At 40.5% G+C, this 22,069-nt stretch overlaps 1 protein-coding gene across 2 annotated transcripts in view; it reads left to right on the top strand.

The window, feature by feature from the left end:
* The window catches only part of RSRC1 (arginine and serine rich coiled-coil 1), a 348,720-nt gene that overhangs the window by 1,697 nt on the left and 324,954 nt on the right, over positions 1-22,069 (top strand). For both annotated transcript variants that reach the window (XM_037908129.2, XM_037908127.2), the window contains exons 2-3: positions 11,641-11,837; positions 17,356-17,481. In XM_037908129.2, the coding sequence (XP_037764057.1) occupies positions 11,641-11,837; positions 17,356-17,481 (323 nt within the window). The remainder of the gene's footprint in view (positions 1-11,640; positions 11,838-17,355; positions 17,482-22,069) is intronic.

Below are 22,069 nucleotides of genomic sequence, written 5' to 3'. Positions count from 1 at the left end.
GTGGTTGCTGGTGAGTATTTGCTTCAGGTTGGGGGGCTGTCTGTAAGCAAGGACTGGCCTTTCTCCCAAGATCTGTGAGAGTGATGGTTTGTTCTTCAGGATAGGTTGTAAATCCTTGATGATGCGTTGGAGAGGTTTTAGTTGGGGGCTGAAGGTGACGGCTAGTGGCGTTCTGTTATTTTCTTTGTTGGGCCTGTCCTATAATAGGTAACTTCTGGGTACTCTTCTGGCTCTGTCAATCTGTTTCTTCACTTCAGCAGGTGGGTATTGGTAGTTGTAAGAATGCTTGATAGAGATCTTGTAGGTGTTTGTCTCTGTCTAAGGGGTTGGAGCAAATGCAGTTATATCATAGAGCGTGGCTGTAGACCATGGATCGTGTAGTGTGGTCTGGATAAAAGCATGTAGGTAAGTATAGCAGTCAGTAGGTTTCCGGTATAGGGTGGTGTTTATGTGACCATCGCTTATTAGAACTGTAGTGTCCAGGAAGTGGATCTCTTGTGTGGACTGGTCCAGGCTGAGGTTGATGGTGGGATGGAAATTGTTGAAATCATGGTGGAATTCCTCAAGGGCTTCTTTTCCATGGATCCGGATGATGAAGATGTCATCCATGTAGTGCAAGTAGAGTAGGGGCGTTAGGGAACGAGAGCTGAGGAAGCGTTGTTCTAAGTCAGCCATAAAAATGTTGGCATACTGTGGGGCCATGCAGGTACCCATAGCAGTGCCGCTGATTTGAAGGTATACATTGTCCCCAAATGTGAAATTGTTATGGATGAGGACAAAGTCACAAATTTCAGCCACCAGGTTTGCCGTGACATTGGGGATATTGTTCCTGATGGCTTGTAGTCCATCTTTGTGTGGAATGTTGGTGTAGAGAGCTTCTACATCCATAGTGGCTAGGATGGTGTTTTCAGGAAGATCACAGATGGATTGTAGTTTCCTCAGGAAGTCAGTGGTGTCTCGAAGATGGTAGCTGGTAGCGTAGGGCCTGAGGAGAGAGTCTACATAGCCAGACAATCCTGCTGTTAGGGTGCCAATGCCTGAGATGATGGGGTGTCCAGGATTTCCAGTTTTATGGATCTTGGGTAGCAGGTAGAATACCCCTGGTCGGAGTTCTAGGGGTGTGTCTGTGTGGATTTGTTCTTGTGCTTTTTCAGGGAGTTTCTTGAGCAGATGGTGTAGTTTCTTCTGGTAACCTTCAGTGGGATCAGAGGGTAATGGCTTGTAGAATGTGGTATTGGAGAGCTGCCGAGCAGCCTCCTGTTCATATTCCGACCTATTCATGATGACGACAGCACCTCCTTTGTCAGCCTTTTTGATTATGATGTCAGAGTTGTTTCTGAGGCTGTGGAGGGCATTGTGTTCCGCACGGCTGTTCCACTGCATGCATCCGATGAAGTGAGCTGTAGCTCACGAAAGCTTGTGCTCAAATAAATTGGTTAGTCTCTAAGGTGCCACAAGTACTCCTTTTCTTTTTGCGGATACAGACTAACATGGTTGCTACTCTGAAATCTATCAATTTAAAGATTACACTTTTGACTGAAATTTTTGTTTCACTTACTACTGTTACAGGCAACATCTTAAATTAATTTAACTGAAATAAATTAGAATATGTTCTCTATTTCTTGTTTGTTTTTACATTTGGCAGCACTTAACATATAGTCAGTTTTGCTGCTTCCTCTGTGTAGTTGGTTAGTTTCCCTTCTTGTTTGTGTGGGTCTTTTAAGGTGTCCTCAGGGGAGAGGGAAACACTTGGACCAACGTATTCAAAAGCAGCCTCTGATTTTATTTTTGAGTTCCTCAGTTGTTGGATGTACAACTTGACATAGATTTTTCACAAGTGCTGAACTCCCACAGCTCCATTCAAGTTCAGACGGGTAGATAAGGGTTGCCAACCTGAGCCTGAGAAGGAGCCAGAATTAACCAGTGTACATTGCCAAAGAGCCACATTGTCAGCAGCCCCCCATCAGCTTCCCCCCCCCCCCCCCCCGCTGCAAGTGCCTCCTGCTCACCGGCAGCCATGCTGATCAGCGCCTCTCCCTCTCTCCCCACATCGCCCGATCAGCTGTTTTGTGGTGTGCAGGAGGCTCGGAGGGGGAGGAACGAGGGCAGTGCAGGCTCAGGGGAGGGGTAGAGTGGGGGCAGGGCCTGTGGGAGAGCCAGGGGTTGAGCAGTGAGCACCACCCGGCACATTGGAAAGTAAGTGCCTGTAGCTCCAGCCCTGGAGTTGGTGCCTATACAAGGAGCCGCATATTAACTTCTGAAGAGCTGCATGTGGCTCTGGAGCCAGAGGTTGGCCACCCCTGTGTAGATACTGTTGTGGAATGTTCCATATAGTGGGTGCTCTGCCTCCACAGGAATGTCATTACTATAATTAAACAACCCTAGCTTCTTTGGATATGATCCTGCTCCCACTGACATCGGTGACGTAACGCTAATTTCCTTAATTGAAAGTGGGATAAGACCCTTTAAGTGACTTAAGATGCCTGGTATAGGAAAGACAATTTATAGCTACATTCCATTTCCTTTTATGATTCTGTTTCCATCTATATTGTGCACTATGGCTAATATTACACATCTTGTGTTTTAGATATTTTAATTCTCTGTTCAGGTTAGGCGCTTTTCTGGATGTTGCTTACATCTTCCAGCTATGGAAAGATATTTTGGAATACACTAGCTGTCTAGTAAGATGGTAGATAACTAACATTAAAATAAATAAGTGTACTTGTAGAAGTTTTGAACTAGTTCAGCGCAATAGCACAGAGAATTTTGGTGTGGTATCTGATGAGTAAACAAGTTGTGTGGAGCTACTTTAGGATGTCCCATAAGAAATATTAGAAATTGCAGTCTGAGATCGAGATGAATGAAAGTAACCTGTAATTTTAATGTGAAACTGGTTATTTTTTTACAATCTAAATCAGTGGGCAGGTCCAATCAAAGTGGTAAAGTTATTGAAACAAATGTAGATTACCTGTGACCTTCCAAGGTAAGGCAATATGAACTAATTATTATACATGTCTTTAATATCTTGAAATAACTGGTTTGCAATATGGAAAAACAGGTTTTATAATAAAAGGAGTACTTGTGGCACCTTAGAGACTAACAAATTTATTTGCATGCATCCGATGAAGTGAGCTGTAGCTCACGAAAGCTTATGCTCAAATAAATTTGTTAGTCTCTATGGTGCCATAAGTACTCCTATTCTTTTTGCGGTTACATACTAACACAGCTGCTACTCTGAAACAGGTTTTATAATGAATTTTATGTAATTGACAGTAGTATTGACTGAAATGTTTTGTAGAGGCAGATTATCTGGGCCATAGGGCACTGAATGGGCACTCAGGAGACCTGAGTTCAATTCCTGGCTGTGCCACTGGTCTGCTGGGTACCTTGGGCAAGTCACTTCCCTTCCTGTGCCTCAGTTTCCCCGTACGTAAAATGGGGATAATGATTCTGACTTCCTTTGTAAAGCGCTTTGACATCTAAAGTTGAAAAGTGCTATGTAAAAGATAGATGTTGGTATTATTAATGGAAGTTGTTGCCTTACAATGTCTAAGAAATAATTTCTTAACTGAAAATTTAGTGCTTGTGAGAAATGCCAGATCAACAAAATTGTACAGTCAAATCCTTTATTTACCCATACAATAATGATATGATATGGCCAGTGGCAGTGTGTGTTCATGTTATGTAAGTGGCACATTTCAGGCATCTTTGCTCCCAGGCATCTTTGCCGAGATTGCCAATTATTGTGGCTGTGTTGGTATTTGTGGTGTAGGTGCTTGTTAGGAAGTAATGTGGAAAGTGGACTGAGACCACCAACACATTTTACTTTGGTTGTTAGTCAGATAATAGCAAAAGTGGTCCAGATTGTTGCCTTCTGTGTGTTTCTCCTTCGGAACAGTTCTGTGAGGTTCACCTCAACTTTTTTTTTTTTTTAATGAAATCTTCCCCTCTGAGTAGTTTTTGTGGGCTGCGGAGGGGGAGAAGTCTCCAAATGCTACAGATTAAGTGGATTCATGTAAAAGGACACCCTCAGATCTGCAGACATTGGAGCAGTTTGGCATGGGCTTCTGTCCTTTTTGTGACTGCCTTCTCTTCTGTCAGCACTGGTCCAACAGAAGGCATGCTGCCATTCTTTGAGTCCCTCTGTGAATGCTCATTATCAGCAAAAGGAGTGATTTGTCAGGAATTCAGTCTTTGAAGCAGAATTTATTCTGTACCCCACCCCGGGGTTTTCCAGGTAGAAATCCAGGAGTTGATCAGGGACACTGCTGCAGTGAGAGGCTGAGTCAGCTAGGAGATTGGAACTGATGGGAGACCCTGGGACTTGGATGAGGAGTCTGAAGGCTGAGATTGGGAGTGGGATGAGAAGTTTGAGGAGTTGCATACTGGGCAGGCGAGTAGGCTGGGATGAGACAGGGAAGAGACAGGATTGGTACCAGGGACGGGTTAGAGGAGACAGGGCAGAAGGGGTCAAGCCTGTGGGGGAAATGGGCACACTCCTCCCCAGAGACTGGAATGGAATCCAAGGTTCCCGAGTCTCCTCATTCCTCTGCTGTGAGCAAATATCTGTCAAACCCACTGGCAAAGTGTGTCTCGTCATCCTCTACATGGAGCAGTAGAGGAGGATGAACTCTACTACTGCTAACAGTTACTCCGTTAGCTCAAGTGGCAGAGGTCTGTGCAGTGGATTTAATCAAAGGCTTCATTCCTCCTGAGGAGCTGTCTGGATATCAATATGATGTCAAATTTCATTGGGTTTCTAAGGAGTCAGTGGACACTGCCCTGAGGAATTCTGTCTGGAAGTGTGAACGGACAAAGGACTGGACATAGGCCCCATAATTGCAGAGCACACCCCCATACAGCTTCCTCCTCCTGGACTGACGGATGATCATGTTGATCAATGCCAGGAGGAGGTTGACGAGGAGGTCTTGTGACTGAGGAGCCACGGATGCTAGGTACACACCTGTGCCTATGGCTTCCATGAAAGAGCCTTGGAAGATGTGTGGTGAATAAGGCAGGGACTGCAGGAAGAGAGAGGATGATTTCATAGTGAAGGCAGTAGAAATCTGCCCTGGAGAATTGGATTCTATATCTTCCTGTGCCACAGAGTTTCTATGTGATGCTTAGGGAAGTCACTTAAACCACTTTTCTCAGGTGGTCACTAATTGTGTTTCTCATATTCTGGGTGTCTGTCTTAAAACATTGGGGTCTGTTTTGTACAAGTGTTCTGCTACTGATGTCAAGAGGAGCTGTGCTTTGAACATATGATGTGCTGTGTAATACTAAGTACTCTGAAAAAACAGGTCCTTTGGTGTCTCAAATTGGGCACCCAGAATTAACAGATACTTCTGACCTCAATCTCTGTGGGGATAATACTCTGTCATCTTGCAGAAATGTTTGTGAAGCACTCCGATATTATAATCATGAGTGCTATAGAAAAGCCTAGGAGGAAATTATTAATAATGCTTTCAGAGCAGGTTTTGAATAATAATGTGCAGTAAATAAGGTATGGTGCCACCCATTGTAAAGCATTTTTAAAGGAATTGAAGAGCATATCTTAGATTTTTAGCTAGTTCAGGAAAATTTATTTTTCCTCCAAAAATGTGTTGGAAACTACATAATTGATTTTACGAATTAATAGTGTTGCCAATTGTTTATGCAGTCTGCTTCATTAGCTTGATATACTTCTAGATACAATTTTAGGTTTTTAATGAAAAAGTGCATTTTTTTAAAGTGGATCAGGGGATGATGTATATGCTGAAGTGTCATATCATGAGTCAGAACAATATACATATCAAGTAGTGAATATCTCATTAGAAATGAGTCTCTTGTACTCAGTGCTTCCCTGTGCTATATTTCCTTAATCTTGCTGTCATGAATTTTTAATCTACAGAATTGTAAATGAGGTAATGTTTATTTAAATGATATAAAAATTGGACCCTAAAATATTGCTTCAGTACCTATTTTGAACTTACTCAAGAAGTCAATTTCAGTATAGAATAAATTGCTTTGATAATGCACTCAAAGTAGCACTTTTTATTTCAAAAATTGCCATCTAATGGTATTTTGGCAGTATGAGGTGCTGCTGTTTTTGGTGGGTACTTACTGTTGGGAGTTGCATATGTTTCAAAAGTGACTTGCTAAGAGTGAGCTGACTAAAGGTCTAGTCCTACAGGGTGTTGAAGATTGCAGTCACTGGTAGTTGATGATGTTGCTGAGCACCTTGCAGGATCTGGCTCTCAGGCTTTTAGTACTTGAAGGTCCATTACAGATATTTTAGAAGTTGGTAGCTCCCCACAACCAAATACTGTTTCTTTTTCTGACTCAGGACATGACATACAAGAGTTCAGAATGCAACATTCAAAAGGGACATTAGGGTTTGGATGGTATTGCAACTTTAGTCAACTACATACAGTTTGTTTTAATTGTATAATCCTATCTAATCCCATTTAAAAAACAAACTATAATTTGAAAATATGGATTTTTTTGGTCATGTTCGGACACGGCCTACGATTTTAGTGAGAAGAGTGGGCCTGTTTTGAACTGCATAGTTGTGCAATGTTTGGCTAAATTTCTGATAGCACTATAAGTAGGTCATCTTCCAGGCTTAAATGACTTCTAAATTTAGTTTTCACAGAAATCATTGCTGAAAGCCCAGACTCTCAGCGAATGGAAGCACCACTTTCATATCTTCATCACAGAGTTCCTTGTACTCCTCGTTAACAGAAATCTGCAAATTACTGGCTTGTTAGATTTGAAAACTTGGTCTTCAGTGTATGATCATTTGATAATTCGAAGAGATTTTTGTGAGCTGGAATACTTCAGATTGGAATAGAATCAACTCTTGTTAAGAATGAGGTTCAAATCCAATTGGTATCTGGAGATTCATGTTCAGCTCCTGGAAAGTATTCATCAAAATAGGAGTACAATCCAGACAAATGAATGAGTATTTTGTCTTTAACAGCATTTTGATAACTTTCATTCTGTTCTTTTAAAAAGTCTAACATGGGAAACATCTTGGCAGGTCCCTTTTCATTGTGGGCTCTTCAAAGGCAAAGCTGTTTCATGAATCTCCATTTTTTTTCTTGCATATCTAGTATATTTATATTCTTACCTTGATGTGGTAGGTTTAGTACATACCATTTGTCAAATACATCCACCCTGTAAACTAATGTAGGCAAGAAGTCCACATTATGCATGTAGTCTGCAAGGTCTGTTTTCCCAAGGAGGAAAATTTGGATTGCATCACACCATTCAAAGATAGTTGTCGTGTGGAAAAGTGGTACAGTGCATCTGACTTCACTGTGAAATAGAAGGTAAGTGTGGTCAGAGTCCATCGTTTCTTACAGCATATTAAACACCATGTGTTTACTGTTTGGGATTTTATGAAATTAACCATTTTAATAATAACGTTGAGGGCCTAATGTACTTTAGGTTGCAGGTTTGTGATGAATCATGTAGTGTGTCCAAATTTTAGCAGGTGCCACTTTATTTACTTGTGCTCAGTACTTCATTTGTAATGAAAGAGATGCCAGGGCTCTGGCTGTTCCTCTGGCAGCTGAGTGACGTGTAACTGATGCAGGAAGAGATGCTGAGGCTATGAACTGCCAAGTCTAGAAGTGCTGGGGTTCAGCCCTGGCAAGCCCTCGCACAAATTAAGCACTGCTTGCTTGTGCTGCAACCCCACTGTTCTTTCTGGTCATGGCTGCTTTCGCCCCATCTGTGCATAGCCCTGTACACGTAGTCTGGTTAAGACCTTCATCCACTATGACGTTATCAAGGATCTTGATTATTTTCTCACCAGCTTGGGTTGGGATTTCTTTGCAAAATAAAAGTTCTTTAGCTATTGTAACTGTTTTGATAAATCTCATATGACACAGAATCTGAGCCCTGTTGGCTATATTTAAGTATTTGGCACAGCAGCTTGATGAATCCAGACTCTTAACTTGCTCTGTCAACTGATCCTGGACATTTTCTGCAAGATCATCAGTACATCAGTGGATGGTATTATTTGAGACAAGAATGGCTTTCATTGCCACCGCTGCTTGTTTCTCAATAACAGTTCTACCCATATCTATTGCTATTGGAAGTAGAAGGATATTGCCAATGGTATGTGCTTGTCTGCATTTTACAACTTGCATGGCCACCATGTAAGATGCTTTCAAAGGCTTTTTGAAGAATAGTTGCTTTGTTACACCTGGGTTTTTTTCGGTTTTCCTATTGTTTCCAAAGGAAAACATTGCAGCTCTTATTTACAAATTCTGGCATTTGGTTTCTAAACACCTCTGCAGTTTCCCTGTTCTCATAGTTTTATTTACTAACACAGACATGCTGTGGCTGAGGACTTTCTGCAGTAATATAGAGACCTGAAAATACAAACAAATTGTAACTATCGTATTGTCTACTTTTCTGTTTAACTTTATTAAAATAATCTTCTAGTATAAGATAAGTAGTAGCCAATGTGGATTTGTTAAGAATAAATCATGCCAAACAACCTAATTTCCTTCTTTGACAGAGTAATTGGCCTAGTGGATGGGGGGAAGCTGTAGATGTGACACTCTTGATTTTAGTAAGGTTTTTGACAAGGACCCACATGACATTCTTGTAAGCAAACTAGGGAATATGGCCTATATGAAGTTACTATAAGGTGATTGAAAACCGATTGAAAGACTGTAGTAAGAGTAGTCATCAATGGTTTCCTGTCAAACTTGAGGGTGTGGGGGGAGTAGGAGAGGGACATGTATGTAGTGCGGTCCTGGAAGGGTGTTTCATGAGTTTGGTACTAGTCAATATTTTCATTAATGACCTGGACAATAGAGTGGAGAGCATGTTTATAAAACCTGTGGATGACACCAAGTTGGGAGGGGTTCCTAGCACTTTGGAGGACAAGATTGGAATTCATAGTGACCATGACAAACTGGGGAATTGGTCTGAAATCAACAACATGAAATTCAATAAAGAGAAGTCCAAGGTACTACACTTAGGAAGGGGAAAATTAAATGCATAGCTACAAAATGAGGAGTGACTGGCTAGTCATTAGCACTGCAGAAAAGGATTTTTTTTTTTTTTGCGGATTACAAATTGAACATGAAAAGGCAATATCATTCTGTGGTGTGTTGTGTGTAAGACCCAGGATGCATTTGTCCTACTCTATTTGGTACTGGTGAGGCCTCAGCTGGGGAGTAGTATTTTCTGTTCTGGGCACCGCACTTTTAAAGAAAGATGGAGACCAATTGGAGAGGGTCCAGAGAAGAGCAACACAAATGATTCAAATCTCTAGAAAATCTGTCTTGTGAGGAAAGGCTAAATGAACTGGGCATGCTTAGTCTTGGGAAAAGAAGACGGAGGGGGGACCTGATAAGTCTTCAAATATGTTAAAGGCTATTATAAAGAGGACAGTAACTAACTGTTTTCTACATCCACTGAAAGTAGGACAAGAAATAATTGGCTTAATCTGCAGCAAGGGAAATTTAGGTTAGATATAAGTAAAAAATTTCTAACTATAGGGTAGTTAAGCCCTGGAACTAGCTTCCAAGGCAGGTTGTGGAATCCCATTCTCGGAGATTTTTGAGAACAGGCTAGACAAACAACATTCAGGGATAGTCTAGGTATACTTGATCATGGGTCATTACAGGGGGCTGGACTAACTGATCTCTTGGTTACCTTCCAGCCCTAAATTTCTATGATTCTATGATCTTCAGGCGAATGTTTGCTACATGTAGTTTAGAACTTGATAATCATTCAGTTATAATGCTGACACATATCTGTGTCTCCATCAGCCCTCTTTCCCTATCTTCTAGTGCTGCTGCTGCTGCCACCACCGGCACTGGGAGCCTCTCTTTGCCTTCTGCTCCAGCAGAGGGCCTTCAGCTGAGAGACTTCCTGACAAATGCTTCCTCCAGTGCGAAGTCTCTTGGCTGAAGGTCCCCTGCAGGAGCAGAGGGTACAGAGAGGTTTCTTGCCCAGGCAGCAGCAGCATAAGATGCAAAGTCATAGATCAGACACAGGTGATTTTTAAACCTAGTTTAATAGTCTCTTAATTAGGGGTGCAGAAACTTCCAAACCAGCATATTGATTCAGTTTTTGTTCCCAAACACTTGTGGCTTCCCCCAGGAGCCACAACTCATGGTTTGGGAAGCACTACTTTAAATGAACGTAATCAAGAAGTTCTCTTTGGTTCCATTTTTCTGCTCCTTTACTGCAGACTGGGTTCTGCCCTTTAGGTGGTTGAAAGAAGTGGGGAGGGGCAAAGGCTGGGGGCCAGGAAAAGACTAGTGGAATTCAAAGGGCAATACTAGGAAAATTAGGACCTGTAATTCTTCACTATTGGTTAAGGTTAGATGATATTGTGATTAAAAATGCTTCAGCCCCTTCTACTCTACAGCTTCCACCAGTGCTATTAATGGAGAATTATGGATCCCAATTTCCTAATGTAGATGTAGCCAGAGAGCCCTCAAATAATTGCTCGTTTTTGGGACGAAGGCCTCATGTTAAGTGCCAGTAGTCTGAGGAGGGATATCTTAGTATCTTGGGTGGGTGGGAATGGTGATACTGGAACAAAAAAGGATTTAAAGCATTATCCATTTTTACAGCCTGAAAAATTCTATAGGCATAGTATTTCTTTAATTATGAAGTGATAGCAATAAAAATGGATTTCTTATGAGTTCCAAACTAAGAAAAGATTGTCTCCCCAGCAGTTAAATGAATGGCAGTTTTTTTTTTTTTACAGCCTTATCCAAATGTATAAATGTGAAACTTTATCCAAGTAAACACCTTAGGGATCAACAAACATGTCTAAAGTTTAATATTTATAGATCTGGTTTTGGAGTAAAACCATTTAAAATTGTGTGGTTTTGAAGTGAACACCTCAATCAGCCTAACTATAAAAGAGCTTTCATCCTATGATAATATAATTTCCAGAGGAACTTTATCTTGTGTATACTTTTCATTATGACAATAGGAATGCTAGTGACTTGAATACACAGTCAACAAATACTTAAATGAACAACAGAAAGTAATTACATTGCTAGAAATTGATAGGTTAGCATTATTCAGACCATAAAGTTGCATTACTGTATCCTCCTTCGCAGAATTGTAAATTAAACAAGTAAACAATAGTACAGTATTAGCTAAGAATGTTCTTCAAACAAGGTCTCTGGTTTAGAGATATACATGTATATATCCTAACACCTTTTACCTTAAAACAGTGGGTACTAAAAAACTAGTATTAGAGTAAGATAAAAAATGACTAGAAACATATTAAAGATAAAATGCAACAGTCTGGTGTAGAAGCCAGTTTTTACCAGAACTTTTTGACTGGGATTAATTGGCTTGTAAAGGTACTTCGCAGTTTGTAACAAATTTAATACCATAATATGTTTTAAATCTAAAATGCTGATAAAATAACTCTTTTTAATGTGTTGATTTACAAACATAAGGCTGCTGATCTCTGTTGTGCAAAATGGCTAGGCAACTAGGAACTTAAAAAGGTAGGTTTTTTCTCTTCTTCCGCTGCCCACCACCACCACGTAGTAACTTGTGTAAGCTACAGTATTACTTACAGGCATCTATCTAGCACTTATAAAAATAAATGCATGCTGCAATCCTGAATTTTATAACTTTTTTGCTGTTTTTAAATAGCTTGTAAAAATGGGACGTCGTTCATCAGATACAGAAGAAGAAAACAGAAACAAAAGAAAAAAGAAACACCGTAGACGTTCATCTTCAAGTAGTTCTTCAGACAGTAGAACATACAGCCGTAAGAAATCAGGAAGGAAGTCAAGGTCAAGATCACGGTCTCGAGATCTCCAGTCCCGTTCACATTCTTATGAAAAAAGGTGAATTTATAATACTTTACTCAGCGTTAATTTTGTCTGTAGGTGGGGCAAAATTCTTAGCTTTCCTACAGTTATGTAGGAAAGCTAAGAATATTTGAATACAGTGCATGTTCTGGGTAATTGGCATGCAAAATCTGTCAAACATCTGTTTTGGGCTTTCCTAGCAAAATTATCTGAGTCTTGCATGATACTGTTCTTTTTCCACTTAGTTACAAACATTACTGCTGTGAATGTAAGTTTAAAAGTAACTTTTCTGTTTAAACAAACACCTGCCATCAGACCCCATCAGAATTTTAAACTCTGAATTTGGATTTTTTTTTTGAGGTCTAATATTTTATGCACTGACTTCAACATAAGTAATTTCATTCAGCTAGTCATACACAACTATGTGTCTTTGTGCTGCTAGCTTGAAACAAAGTGATGGTAACCAGCCAAGAGTGTGATGGGAGGAGAGTAGACTTTTTAAATGGCAAGGTTTGAGATGAGTTTTACAATTAATATTTACACTTATTTTAAAGGGTAGTTTTCTACTATAATTTTTATCCTTTTGTGATGTGGGGAAAACATTCAATAGTTTAGTCTGTCCTCAAGAAACAAACACTTCATGCCAATACCTCTACTAGCTTCTGCTTGATGTAAAACCTCTCCTTGCTGGGCATGATGACCAAGAAGGTGGTATCGAATCATAGAATATCAGGGTTGAAAGGGACCTCAGGAGGTCATCTAGTCCAACCCCCTGCTCAAAGCAGGACCAATCCCCAATTTTTGCCCCAGATCCCTAAATGGCCCCCTCAAGGATTGAACTCACAACCCTGGGTTTAGCAGGCCAATGCTCAAACCACTGAGCTATCCCTCCCCCCAAACTACTCCAGCAGCACCTAATCTCTTCAGAAATCCTGGATGCTTCTTAATCCGGTTTAAGATGGGCAGGGAACCAAGATTGTGCTTGTTGCACCAATGAAGCCCAGTTTTAGATGAGGAAGGTGAGACTAGTCGAAGAATACTCAACTTGTACTGCTACATTTGACATAATTGATCAGAAGTTGCTGCTGAATCACTTAACATTTTATGATATGAGTAAACAAGTGCACTTGCCTAGTTTATTCTTTTCTAATCAGTGATAAGTCATGATGGGGAAGTCCCGCATTTCCCCATAAGCCTAGATATGTGGAATCCTTTAGGCCTAGTTCTTTTTTCTGCTCCTGCTTAGCATCTGCATAGAGCCCTTAGGGGACATAGTAAGATGACATGAGCTTCGATGCCAAAAATATGCTGATGAGATGCAGCTTTATGAATCTCTTTCGTCTAGTGCAGACACGGATATCTCACAGATAAAACAGAGCTTGAGGGAGACTGGAGTCTGGATGAAGACCAGTGTACTTAAATTGAATCCAGAAAAGACCAAAGCGTTTGCTTTGAGGATCTAGCTATCACTTTCGCCTCACTTTCTGTTTAGGGCATTTGCACCTGACAGTTAAGATGGTATTACACCTCAGGGTCAGGGATGAATCGAGCATGACCCTTAAAAATCGAATAGCAGCAGTCAGTAAGAGAAGTAGGAAAGGTTGGAGAGGTCCTGGAGGCCAAATGTAGGCTGTTAGGTAAGAGATTAAAGTCCTGGATGGTAGTGTTCTCTGAAGTGCTTTCAGTTCCACGTGCATGGCCAGTTAGACAGGCAGAGCTGCAGGGTCTCTGTGCATGGATTAGACAATAGTGTTGGGAGGAAGGATTTAGGTTTATTAAGCACTGAGGAACCTTTTGGGAAAGGAGGAGCCTATACAAGAAGGATGGGCTCTACCTGAACCAAAACAGAACCAGATTGCTGGCATGTAAAATTAAAAAGATTGTAGAGGAGTTCTTAAACTAAGGGCTGGGGGAAAGTCGACAGGTGCATGGAAGCACATTCCAACAGACATTATCCATTAGAGGAGGATTTATTAAAGGAGATACTCTGTATGCTAGTAAAAAGCAGAGGATAGAAGTTGATGAAGTACAGGTAGAAGTTGATAGTTATGCAAGACACACCTTCACCGTAGCATTATTCAGAGAACCAGGATGGAAGGAAACTAAATAGCATGTTCAAAAGCAACAGCTCTTCAAATAGGACTAACTCGAATTTAAAATCTCTGCTGACTGCCCACTAAGCAGTCTTTGCTATGTTTTTTAATTTTTGTGCAGTAATAAATGGTTATCCTGATAGGTGCTCTGTAAATACCCTTGTATATTACCAAGATTCTCTTCTTGTGCTCGCTTCTTTTAAGCGTATGTGAGGTCATTAAGGGAAAAAGAGGTTGAGGTAATATGGGTTGTGATGTCTCCAGTAGGCAGAGAACACACACAGCTCTACATGTCTGTATTTCATTGGATCCAGCTGTTTGTAGTTGATTGGTTGACACAATGTCTTGCTGGGTTTCGGATGAAGGTCAGCTGACTGTAACTCAACCAGAAAAGATTGTGGTTATGTGGATAAATTAGGAGAAGGGACTGGAAGAAATAGTGGTGATGTTAGCTGTTCATATGGAGGTAGTCTGCCCTTGTTTATGGATCCATTTGGTTTCTTATTTGTAGGGATGTAATTCTGTCACCGTGGTCACAGCTCGTCAGAGAACCTGTGAATTTTGCCATTTATTTCAGCTCCATTGTGAAAGCTCACCACTGTACAGAACCATTTATATGGGCCCTGCTGCGGTGCATTAACAGTTTGTTAGTTCGCTTTGATATAATCTTCTTTGTAATGGGACTAGATCAAAGTGAACTAACAAACTGTTAATGTGTGGCAGCTGATCAAAGCAAACGAACAAACTGTTAATGAGTGACAGTAGGATGTACATGAGCAGTTCATTACTTTGCTTTGATCAGTTATCTCCTCCCCTACCTTACTCCTTGCCTTCTGCTATGCATCCTCCCCTACCACTAATTGCCACCTCCTCCCTTATCAGTTAACCCCCACCTTCTGCCCCTGCCTCCTCCCTTACTCCTAACTCCCATTTTGCACCCACAACAGCATCTCTTCTACCTGCCGTTACCCCTTACACCATGTCTACTTTTCACCCTGCTTTTAAGCTGTTCAATACCTCAGAGCTCCCCTGCTCCACTCATGCCTACCCCTGTGTCAAACCCTTCTTTGTCCCCTCCTTCCATTGTAACTCATCCCCCACACTCCTCTCCCCAGTGCAGAGTTCCTAGATGGGGCAGGGTTGGGTCTTTGCCTTCCTCATCCCCGGGTCCCATGTGGTGACCATTGCCATTCTCGGTCTTCCTTCCCCCTTGTAGGTTCCCTGGTTCTTGACCTCCCACAGCCCACTCTCCTCTGAGCTTGCCCAATCTCTCTCCCCACCCTGTCATCAGAGGAGGAATGGTCAGGTTAGGATCTCCCATGGGTGGTTTGAACCAGTCTCCACCAAGCAACTGGACGAAGAGACTTTTCCCCAGAGAAGCACCTCGGAGCCTGGGACCCATCAGTGAAATGTTGAGCCTGGGCAACAGGCCTCAGTGAGGGGCTAGGACAAGAGATGGGTCAAAGATTGCAGGAATGGGGATTGAGGACTTGGGGATCTACCAAGGGGAAAGGAGGTAGATAACAGGAGCTGTCACCACAGGGGATCTGGGGCATGAGTGGGGGGCGAAGACCCAGCCCTGTCCCATCTAGGAGTTCTGCACTGGGGAGAAGGGTCAGCGGGTTGGGGTGGATGAGTCAAAGTGGAAGGGGGAACAGATGAGGGAGAGGCCCTCTCATATCTCACCACAATTTGAGCACTGATTAATGCGGGGTTCTCAAACTTCATTGCACCGCGACCCCCTTCTGATAACACAAATTACTACAGAACCCCAGGAGGGGAAACCAAAGTCCCATTGCCCCTGGCTGGGGTGCCAAAGCCGAAGCCCAAGGGTTACAGCCCCAGGCAGGGGGCCTGTAAACTTAGCCCTGCTGCCCAGGGCTGAAGCCCTTGGGCTTGGGTTTTTGTCCAGGGCCCAAGCAAGTCTAAGCCAGACCTGGTGACCCCCGTAAAATAGGGTTGCGACCCACTTTGGGGTCCTGACCCACAGTTTGAGAATCACTGGACTAATAGTTTGTTCGTTTTGATCTAATCCTGTTTTTAAGAGGATGACATTGAATTCTTAACGCACAGCAGTTGCGTCCACAAGGTTGCAGTGACCATAACACAAAAGTATCTGTTTTTTATTGTGACTGTGCTGTAAATTATGAATAATTTTACTGTGACAAAATCGAATCCCTATTCACTTGCTTCTCAATTTCCAGGTACAAGGTGTGGTGTTTGTTTTTTAGTATCCACACTTGGGCAGGAAGTAACCTTTCTTCTTTTGGAAAGGTGCACGTCCACAGTGATACATGTCTCTGTCATCTAGAGAATGGATTATAGCAATGCTTCTATATGGCTGCATATTAATACTACTCGTATATCAACTAGTGCAGAATATGGTAGCTCAATTGAGGGGCATAACAGGTTAATTGTGAGGCGGAGGGTCATCTGAATGAGGGGTTCTCTACTCTGACATTTGTTTCCCTTATGCAATCTCCAAAACAAGTCTCACCTCTTCTCCCAGGATTTGGATTGGGAAGGATGAGCATTTTAGTGGAGTTTGTAAGAGTTTTATGTTCTGAAATGTGGGATTTGTGAGGATCCTTGTTTTGGGGGTAGTTTCTATTTATTATTGCTTTTTCTAAGAGTTTTCCCATCTGTTAAACATGTACACACATTATTAGAAAGATACATTTTTATAAACTGAAATAAATAACTGAAGTGAATTCCATCCTTCTCTACTCCATTCACCTCATTGAGGAGGAAACTTCAAGTTCTAATTGTGATGATAGAAATGATACTTTAAATTGCCCAATAATATTGTCAGGAAATGTAAATTCAAAAAGCATACATAAATGCAAAATTAAGGTTACCCATTACAAAAGTTAAGATAACATAAATATATTAAGTTATGCATATAACAAGAACAAGATAGAAAATACTGCATAAAGGCAACGTGGCTGAAAAACTATGTGCAGTGTGGCTGTGGCAAACATAACTTTATATGTCCTGAATTTTATTTTTACCATTGCAACCTTAGTCCCCGATCCTGCAACATATTCCATGCAGTTGATCCTTAGACCTACATAGATCCTGCTATGGGATGTAGTCCTAAATGTGTGTTTAACTTTATATTTATACAGAGAGGCACAATCCAGTAAATTGGGCTTTGGACTATGTTCTGTTCCTGGCTTTGCCATTGACTTGTTGCATGACCTTGGGCACGTCACTTCACCTGTCCTCCCACTCTTTTTTCTATCTTGCCTACTTAGAGTGTAAGGTCTGTGGGGAAAGAACTGTCTCTTTGCTATTTGTATGTACCATGCCTAGCACAATGGGACCCTGATCTCAGCTGGGGCCTCTAGGTGCTGTTGTAATAAAAATGAATAATAGATTATTTGAATGTCCCTTTTAAACTAACATTGATAGGTGTTTTTTAAAAGCAGGAGTGTGCTAATAACACATTGTTATTTCAGACGCAGACATCGATCCAGCAGTAGCTCTTCATATGGATCCAAAAGAAAACGCAGTCGTAGTCGATCAAGGGGCCGAGGAAAATCCTATAGGTCTCAGAGATCAAGATCAAAGAGTAGAACAAGAAGGTATGATTGTTTTCATTTTCTCCTGCCTTCCTTCTCCCCAGGAAAAAGTAATAATCAAATAGTCATGTTTTCAGTTTTTTAATCCATTTCCCCCGTACTTTTACTAAGACATACTATGTTACCATAGATTCCTTTTAAAGTATTAAATGATTTGTTGCGGATTGTTTCAAATGTTCTAAAAGTAAATTAATATTTTAGATTTCAGATGAAACATTCTAAAAACCTATTTTGATAAATAATTAGAATTTAGTTAAAATCTATGATTAAGCTATAGTATGTCATAGAGAGAGAATTCTAAGTAGTTGTTAAATCAGTGCTGGAAGCTAGATGATACCTATCTGCTCTTTGAATATATGCTGCCTTGGCCATTTTTTTAAAACTGTAGACATAAGATAAAGGCCTTTTAAGTTAATATAGTTGTGCTTTTTCTTGAAAAATTAAAAAAAAATGAGAATTATTTAATCAGTTTGTCATATAATTTCTTTTCAAAAGTCAGGTTTTTTTGTCAAATTAAGCTTCTAAAAACATCATCCTGGAGTACCAATAGCCTGTGAAATGCAATATAAAACATTTTAGAGAAACCAAACCTTTAAGACAAAAGGAAGGAACCTTCTAAAATCAATGTTAGTAAAGATGACGATTGCTTTTTTGAAAACTTCAACTTCAAATAAAAGGGGAAATTCTTTTGGTTTGAGAGAGCTTTTCTTACAAAAGGGCTCTCTGCAGTATTATAAATAGAGCCTTATTCTTATTAATGGACAGTTTTTTCTCTGGGACTGCAGAATTCCATTTCTGGTCTTTCTCCCGTCTCACCAGGTGAAATTAGCTTACTCTCCAGTGGTTATATCTTATACAAGCCATGTGTGTAGTGGTTATGTCTGGTGGACTCTCCCGGGTATCCTTAGTGTCCAGAGAGCTATGGAGTTTGGGATATGCTAGCCATCAAACTGGCATCTCATTTCAAATTCCCTGTGACTTAAAAATTCAAATTGGGGAACACTTAGGCCTTGTCTACACTACCGGGATAAGTCGACCTAAGTTATGCTACTCCAGCTACGTGAATCAACGTAGCTTAGGTCGACTTACTGCAGCATCTACACTGCGCTGCTCTCATTTTGGTGGCGTACTGGAGTTGACTGGAGAGTGCTCTGCGGTTGATTTAGCGGGTCGTTGACCCCCTGCTGCATCAATCACAGCAGCGTCTGTCCCCGGTAAGTGTAGACATGGCCTTAGATGAGAAGATGAAGTACATACTGTGCATTTGGCTGGTCAGATGCAAAGGACAGCTAAAAAAGAGCCTTAGACTGGCTTAACTGGAACAATCTGAAAATTCCTTGCCTGTCCACAGATGGGTGGTTTTCTGTATTCCAGGTAAATAGTGGCTTTATGTGAGGTCTCTGTGTATTATTGGCTTGTCATAGACCAGCCCTAATTGCTCTTCTTTTCTCTCCCATCCATGGTCCTCTCAAAAAGAGAGTGTATATAGACTATGCAAATTTCTGATGTTTCATGTTCAGATGTATATAGAACTAAGATTTGCAGACATATGTGGTGTGGAAAGCTATAGCTTTTTTGGTAAATCTGTTTGTGACTAATAGGTGTTTTCGATAATAACAAGCAGAGTTGTTATTAAAAAGCTGACTATGTTCTAAAAGCGTATCCGTGTGTTAACTCTAGAAGTAGAAGATTTCAAAGAGTATTATAGCATGTTTTAATTTTTTTTGTTAACTTTAAAAAAATAAGTTTCGTACTCTTATTTCAATGTGTATCCTCTGAAAAATATGTTTATTATCAATGGCTATCAACGTCATTGTTTTAGTCACTCTATTGAATTTACTGGCCTATGTCCTGTTACTGAATGATAACTACCAGACAGGTGAGGCATCCAATTCTGAATTTTTGAATAAAGTATTTAAGTGATGTTTTACTTTTAGGATTAGGAGAATTGTTTTCTAAATTTCTTTCACCATCATTGTTCGTACGTGCATTATAACTGTTGTCTGGATACTTGTTTCTTCGGAACATTTGGTTATTTAAGCAGCTTGATTGGTTCTCCAAATGGACCTTGACAATAACCATGCAATCACAATAGCAGCTGTTGAACTGAATGGGAATACTTGTGCATAAATGTTTGCTGATTTGGCTCTAAGTTTACAAAAAATTGGGTTTAAAATAATTAAATGGCAAAAGCATAAGGTGCAAATGAAAGTATATTTAGTAAACCAGGTATTGAATTTTAGGGAATAAAGGAGCTACACAGTAATTTACAGAGCTGAGGGTTTTAGTGTAATTAAATATAAATACCAGGTAATATTTAAATACTCAAAGTAAGACTAATAGACTAAATTATTTGAGCTTTTGGTAGTTAGTCCCATGGTACAAAATGTTACTTATTTATGAAATATATGGTGTTTACAACAGTATAAATTTTACATAATTATGGAAGCATTGGTGTACAGTAGTTCACTTTTAATTACTAATCTCAAGCATATTTTTTTAAGTAAATAGGTACAAGAAGTATCCTAAACTGCAAAGGGACAAGGGCATTTAGCACATTGAACGCTTACAAGTAAAGCTCATGAGGTCACACTTGCTGCTCCACTCTGATTTCCTAGTATGCACCATACTGTGACTTACAGCTACCATTAAATGGATTAGGCTCATTTCTGGGGAGGAGTTATGTCAATTACTGGTTTTTTTGTTTTTTGTTTTTCCTTGCAAGGATTAAAAGTATATTCTAAATAAAATAGCAAAAACCATACAGAACCTTGTAAAACTTTGCAAGATTATTCAAAAACATAATTGACTTGACCCAGATAGCTGGACTCTGTTTGCTATGATAAGAGCTGAGTGGTCTGACTTCTTTGGGGTGTTTGAAATGAACAGAAGGTTATATTTAGAATCAGTTACAGTGCTTGCCTCTTTGTACCTACTTTATTTGGGGGCATTCAGCACTTAATTTTTTAAATAGTTACACAACAGCTTTAAAGCAGAATCTGCTGGCATTTCCATTATAAACTTAATTTTGGGGAAGTGTTTTAACTTAGCTTTTTTGTTTTTTCCTTGTGAAATTTGGTGTATACTATATATAATACAGTGTAGGATCATTTAGGGCCTGGGCTGTGATCATGAGTAGCCTGCTACTTACTGCTAATGGAGTTACGCTCAGGTGGTAATGGGGGTTGTGCTCTTGGTGCTTAAAGATTCAGGTTCAATCCCCAATAACAGCTTGTGGAGTTTGAATGCATATGTACATCCATGGGTCTACTCTTATGTCCTCTGGCTGAGTTGGAGGACTGCAGGATCTGGCCTTCTAATTACACAGTAAAGTTATTTTCTCATTCTGGATTTTGTACTCTGGATTTCCTCTGTTTCAAAGTTATAACAGTTATTTAAAATAATCAGCCAAGTTCTGTTTCAGTTAAGAGGTGCTCAAATTAGCTAAATGATGAACAATCATACAGTATATTAATGGTAAGGTGAGTAGTAGAATTTTCTAACATTTTTTAAAAAAGAAATTAGAAACTGCTAACAGTAGATACATACCAGGGATTTGCACCTCTTTTTATTCCTTTCTGATGGCTTGTTTCTTTCCCCACTCCTTTCTTTTTCTGTCACCAGTGCCTTTCTGCAGCTGCTGCTGTTTTGTGATTTTTTTTTTTTTGTGACTAGAAAGCTGCTAGTAGCACCAGAGTTCTGTCAAGTCTTCCTTATTCATTGGTGCTAATGGTAGTTATAACAATGCAACATATTTCATTCCCCAATGCTACTTTCCCATCTCAAAATCTGTCTAGTGCACCTGAAGTCCAGTGGCTTAGGGATTTGTAGTTCTGAGGTCATTGCTGAATAAGACTCCTGTGTGAGTATCTCATACAGCTACCATAATTCCAAAGCTGTCTGTCATTAACTTTTGTTCATGAGTCAATGTATATTTTACATCGGATTCAAAAACTAGATGCTGAAGGCTAAAGTGAATATTTATTTATAAAAAGAAAAGGAGTACTTGTGGCACCTTAGAGACTAACCATTTTATTTGAGCATGAGCTTTCGTGAGCTACAGCTCACTTCATCGGATGCATCAAATCCAGACTCCAGCGAGAAACTGCTGAATTGGAATTCATTTGCAAATTGGATACTATTAATTTGGGCTTGAATAGAGACTGGGAGTGGCTAAGTCATTATGCAAGGTAGCCTGTCTCCCCTTGTTTTTTTTCCTGCAAAATCCCCCCCAAGACGCTCTGGTTAAACTTGGATTATTGCTGTGCACATTGTAAGATGAGCTGTTGCCAGCAGGAGAATGAGTTTGTGTGTGTGGTTTTTGAAAAAAGGGGGGGTGTGGGGGGGGGGGTTGAGAAAACCTGGATTAGTGCTGGAGGTGACCCACCTTGATTATCATGCGCATTATAAAGAGGGGTTTCAAAGGGGGATGGGCTGTTGCCAGCAGGAGAGTGAATTTGTATGTGTGTGGGGGGGGGGGAGGGGGGAAAGGGTGAGAAAACCTGGATTTGTGCTGGAAATGGCTCTACTTGAGGATCACTTTAGATAAGCTGTTGCCAGCGGGGGAGTGAGGTGGGAGGAAGTTTTGTTT

Source organism: Chelonia mydas, chromosome 9, assembly GCF_015237465.2.
Source record: "Chelonia mydas isolate rCheMyd1 chromosome 9, rCheMyd1.pri.v2, whole genome shotgun sequence".
Taxonomy (NCBI): domain Eukaryota; kingdom Metazoa; phylum Chordata; order Testudines; family Cheloniidae; genus Chelonia; species Chelonia mydas.
Note: the sequence above shows the minus strand (reverse complement) of the source record. Positions and strands in the feature narration are given on the sequence as shown.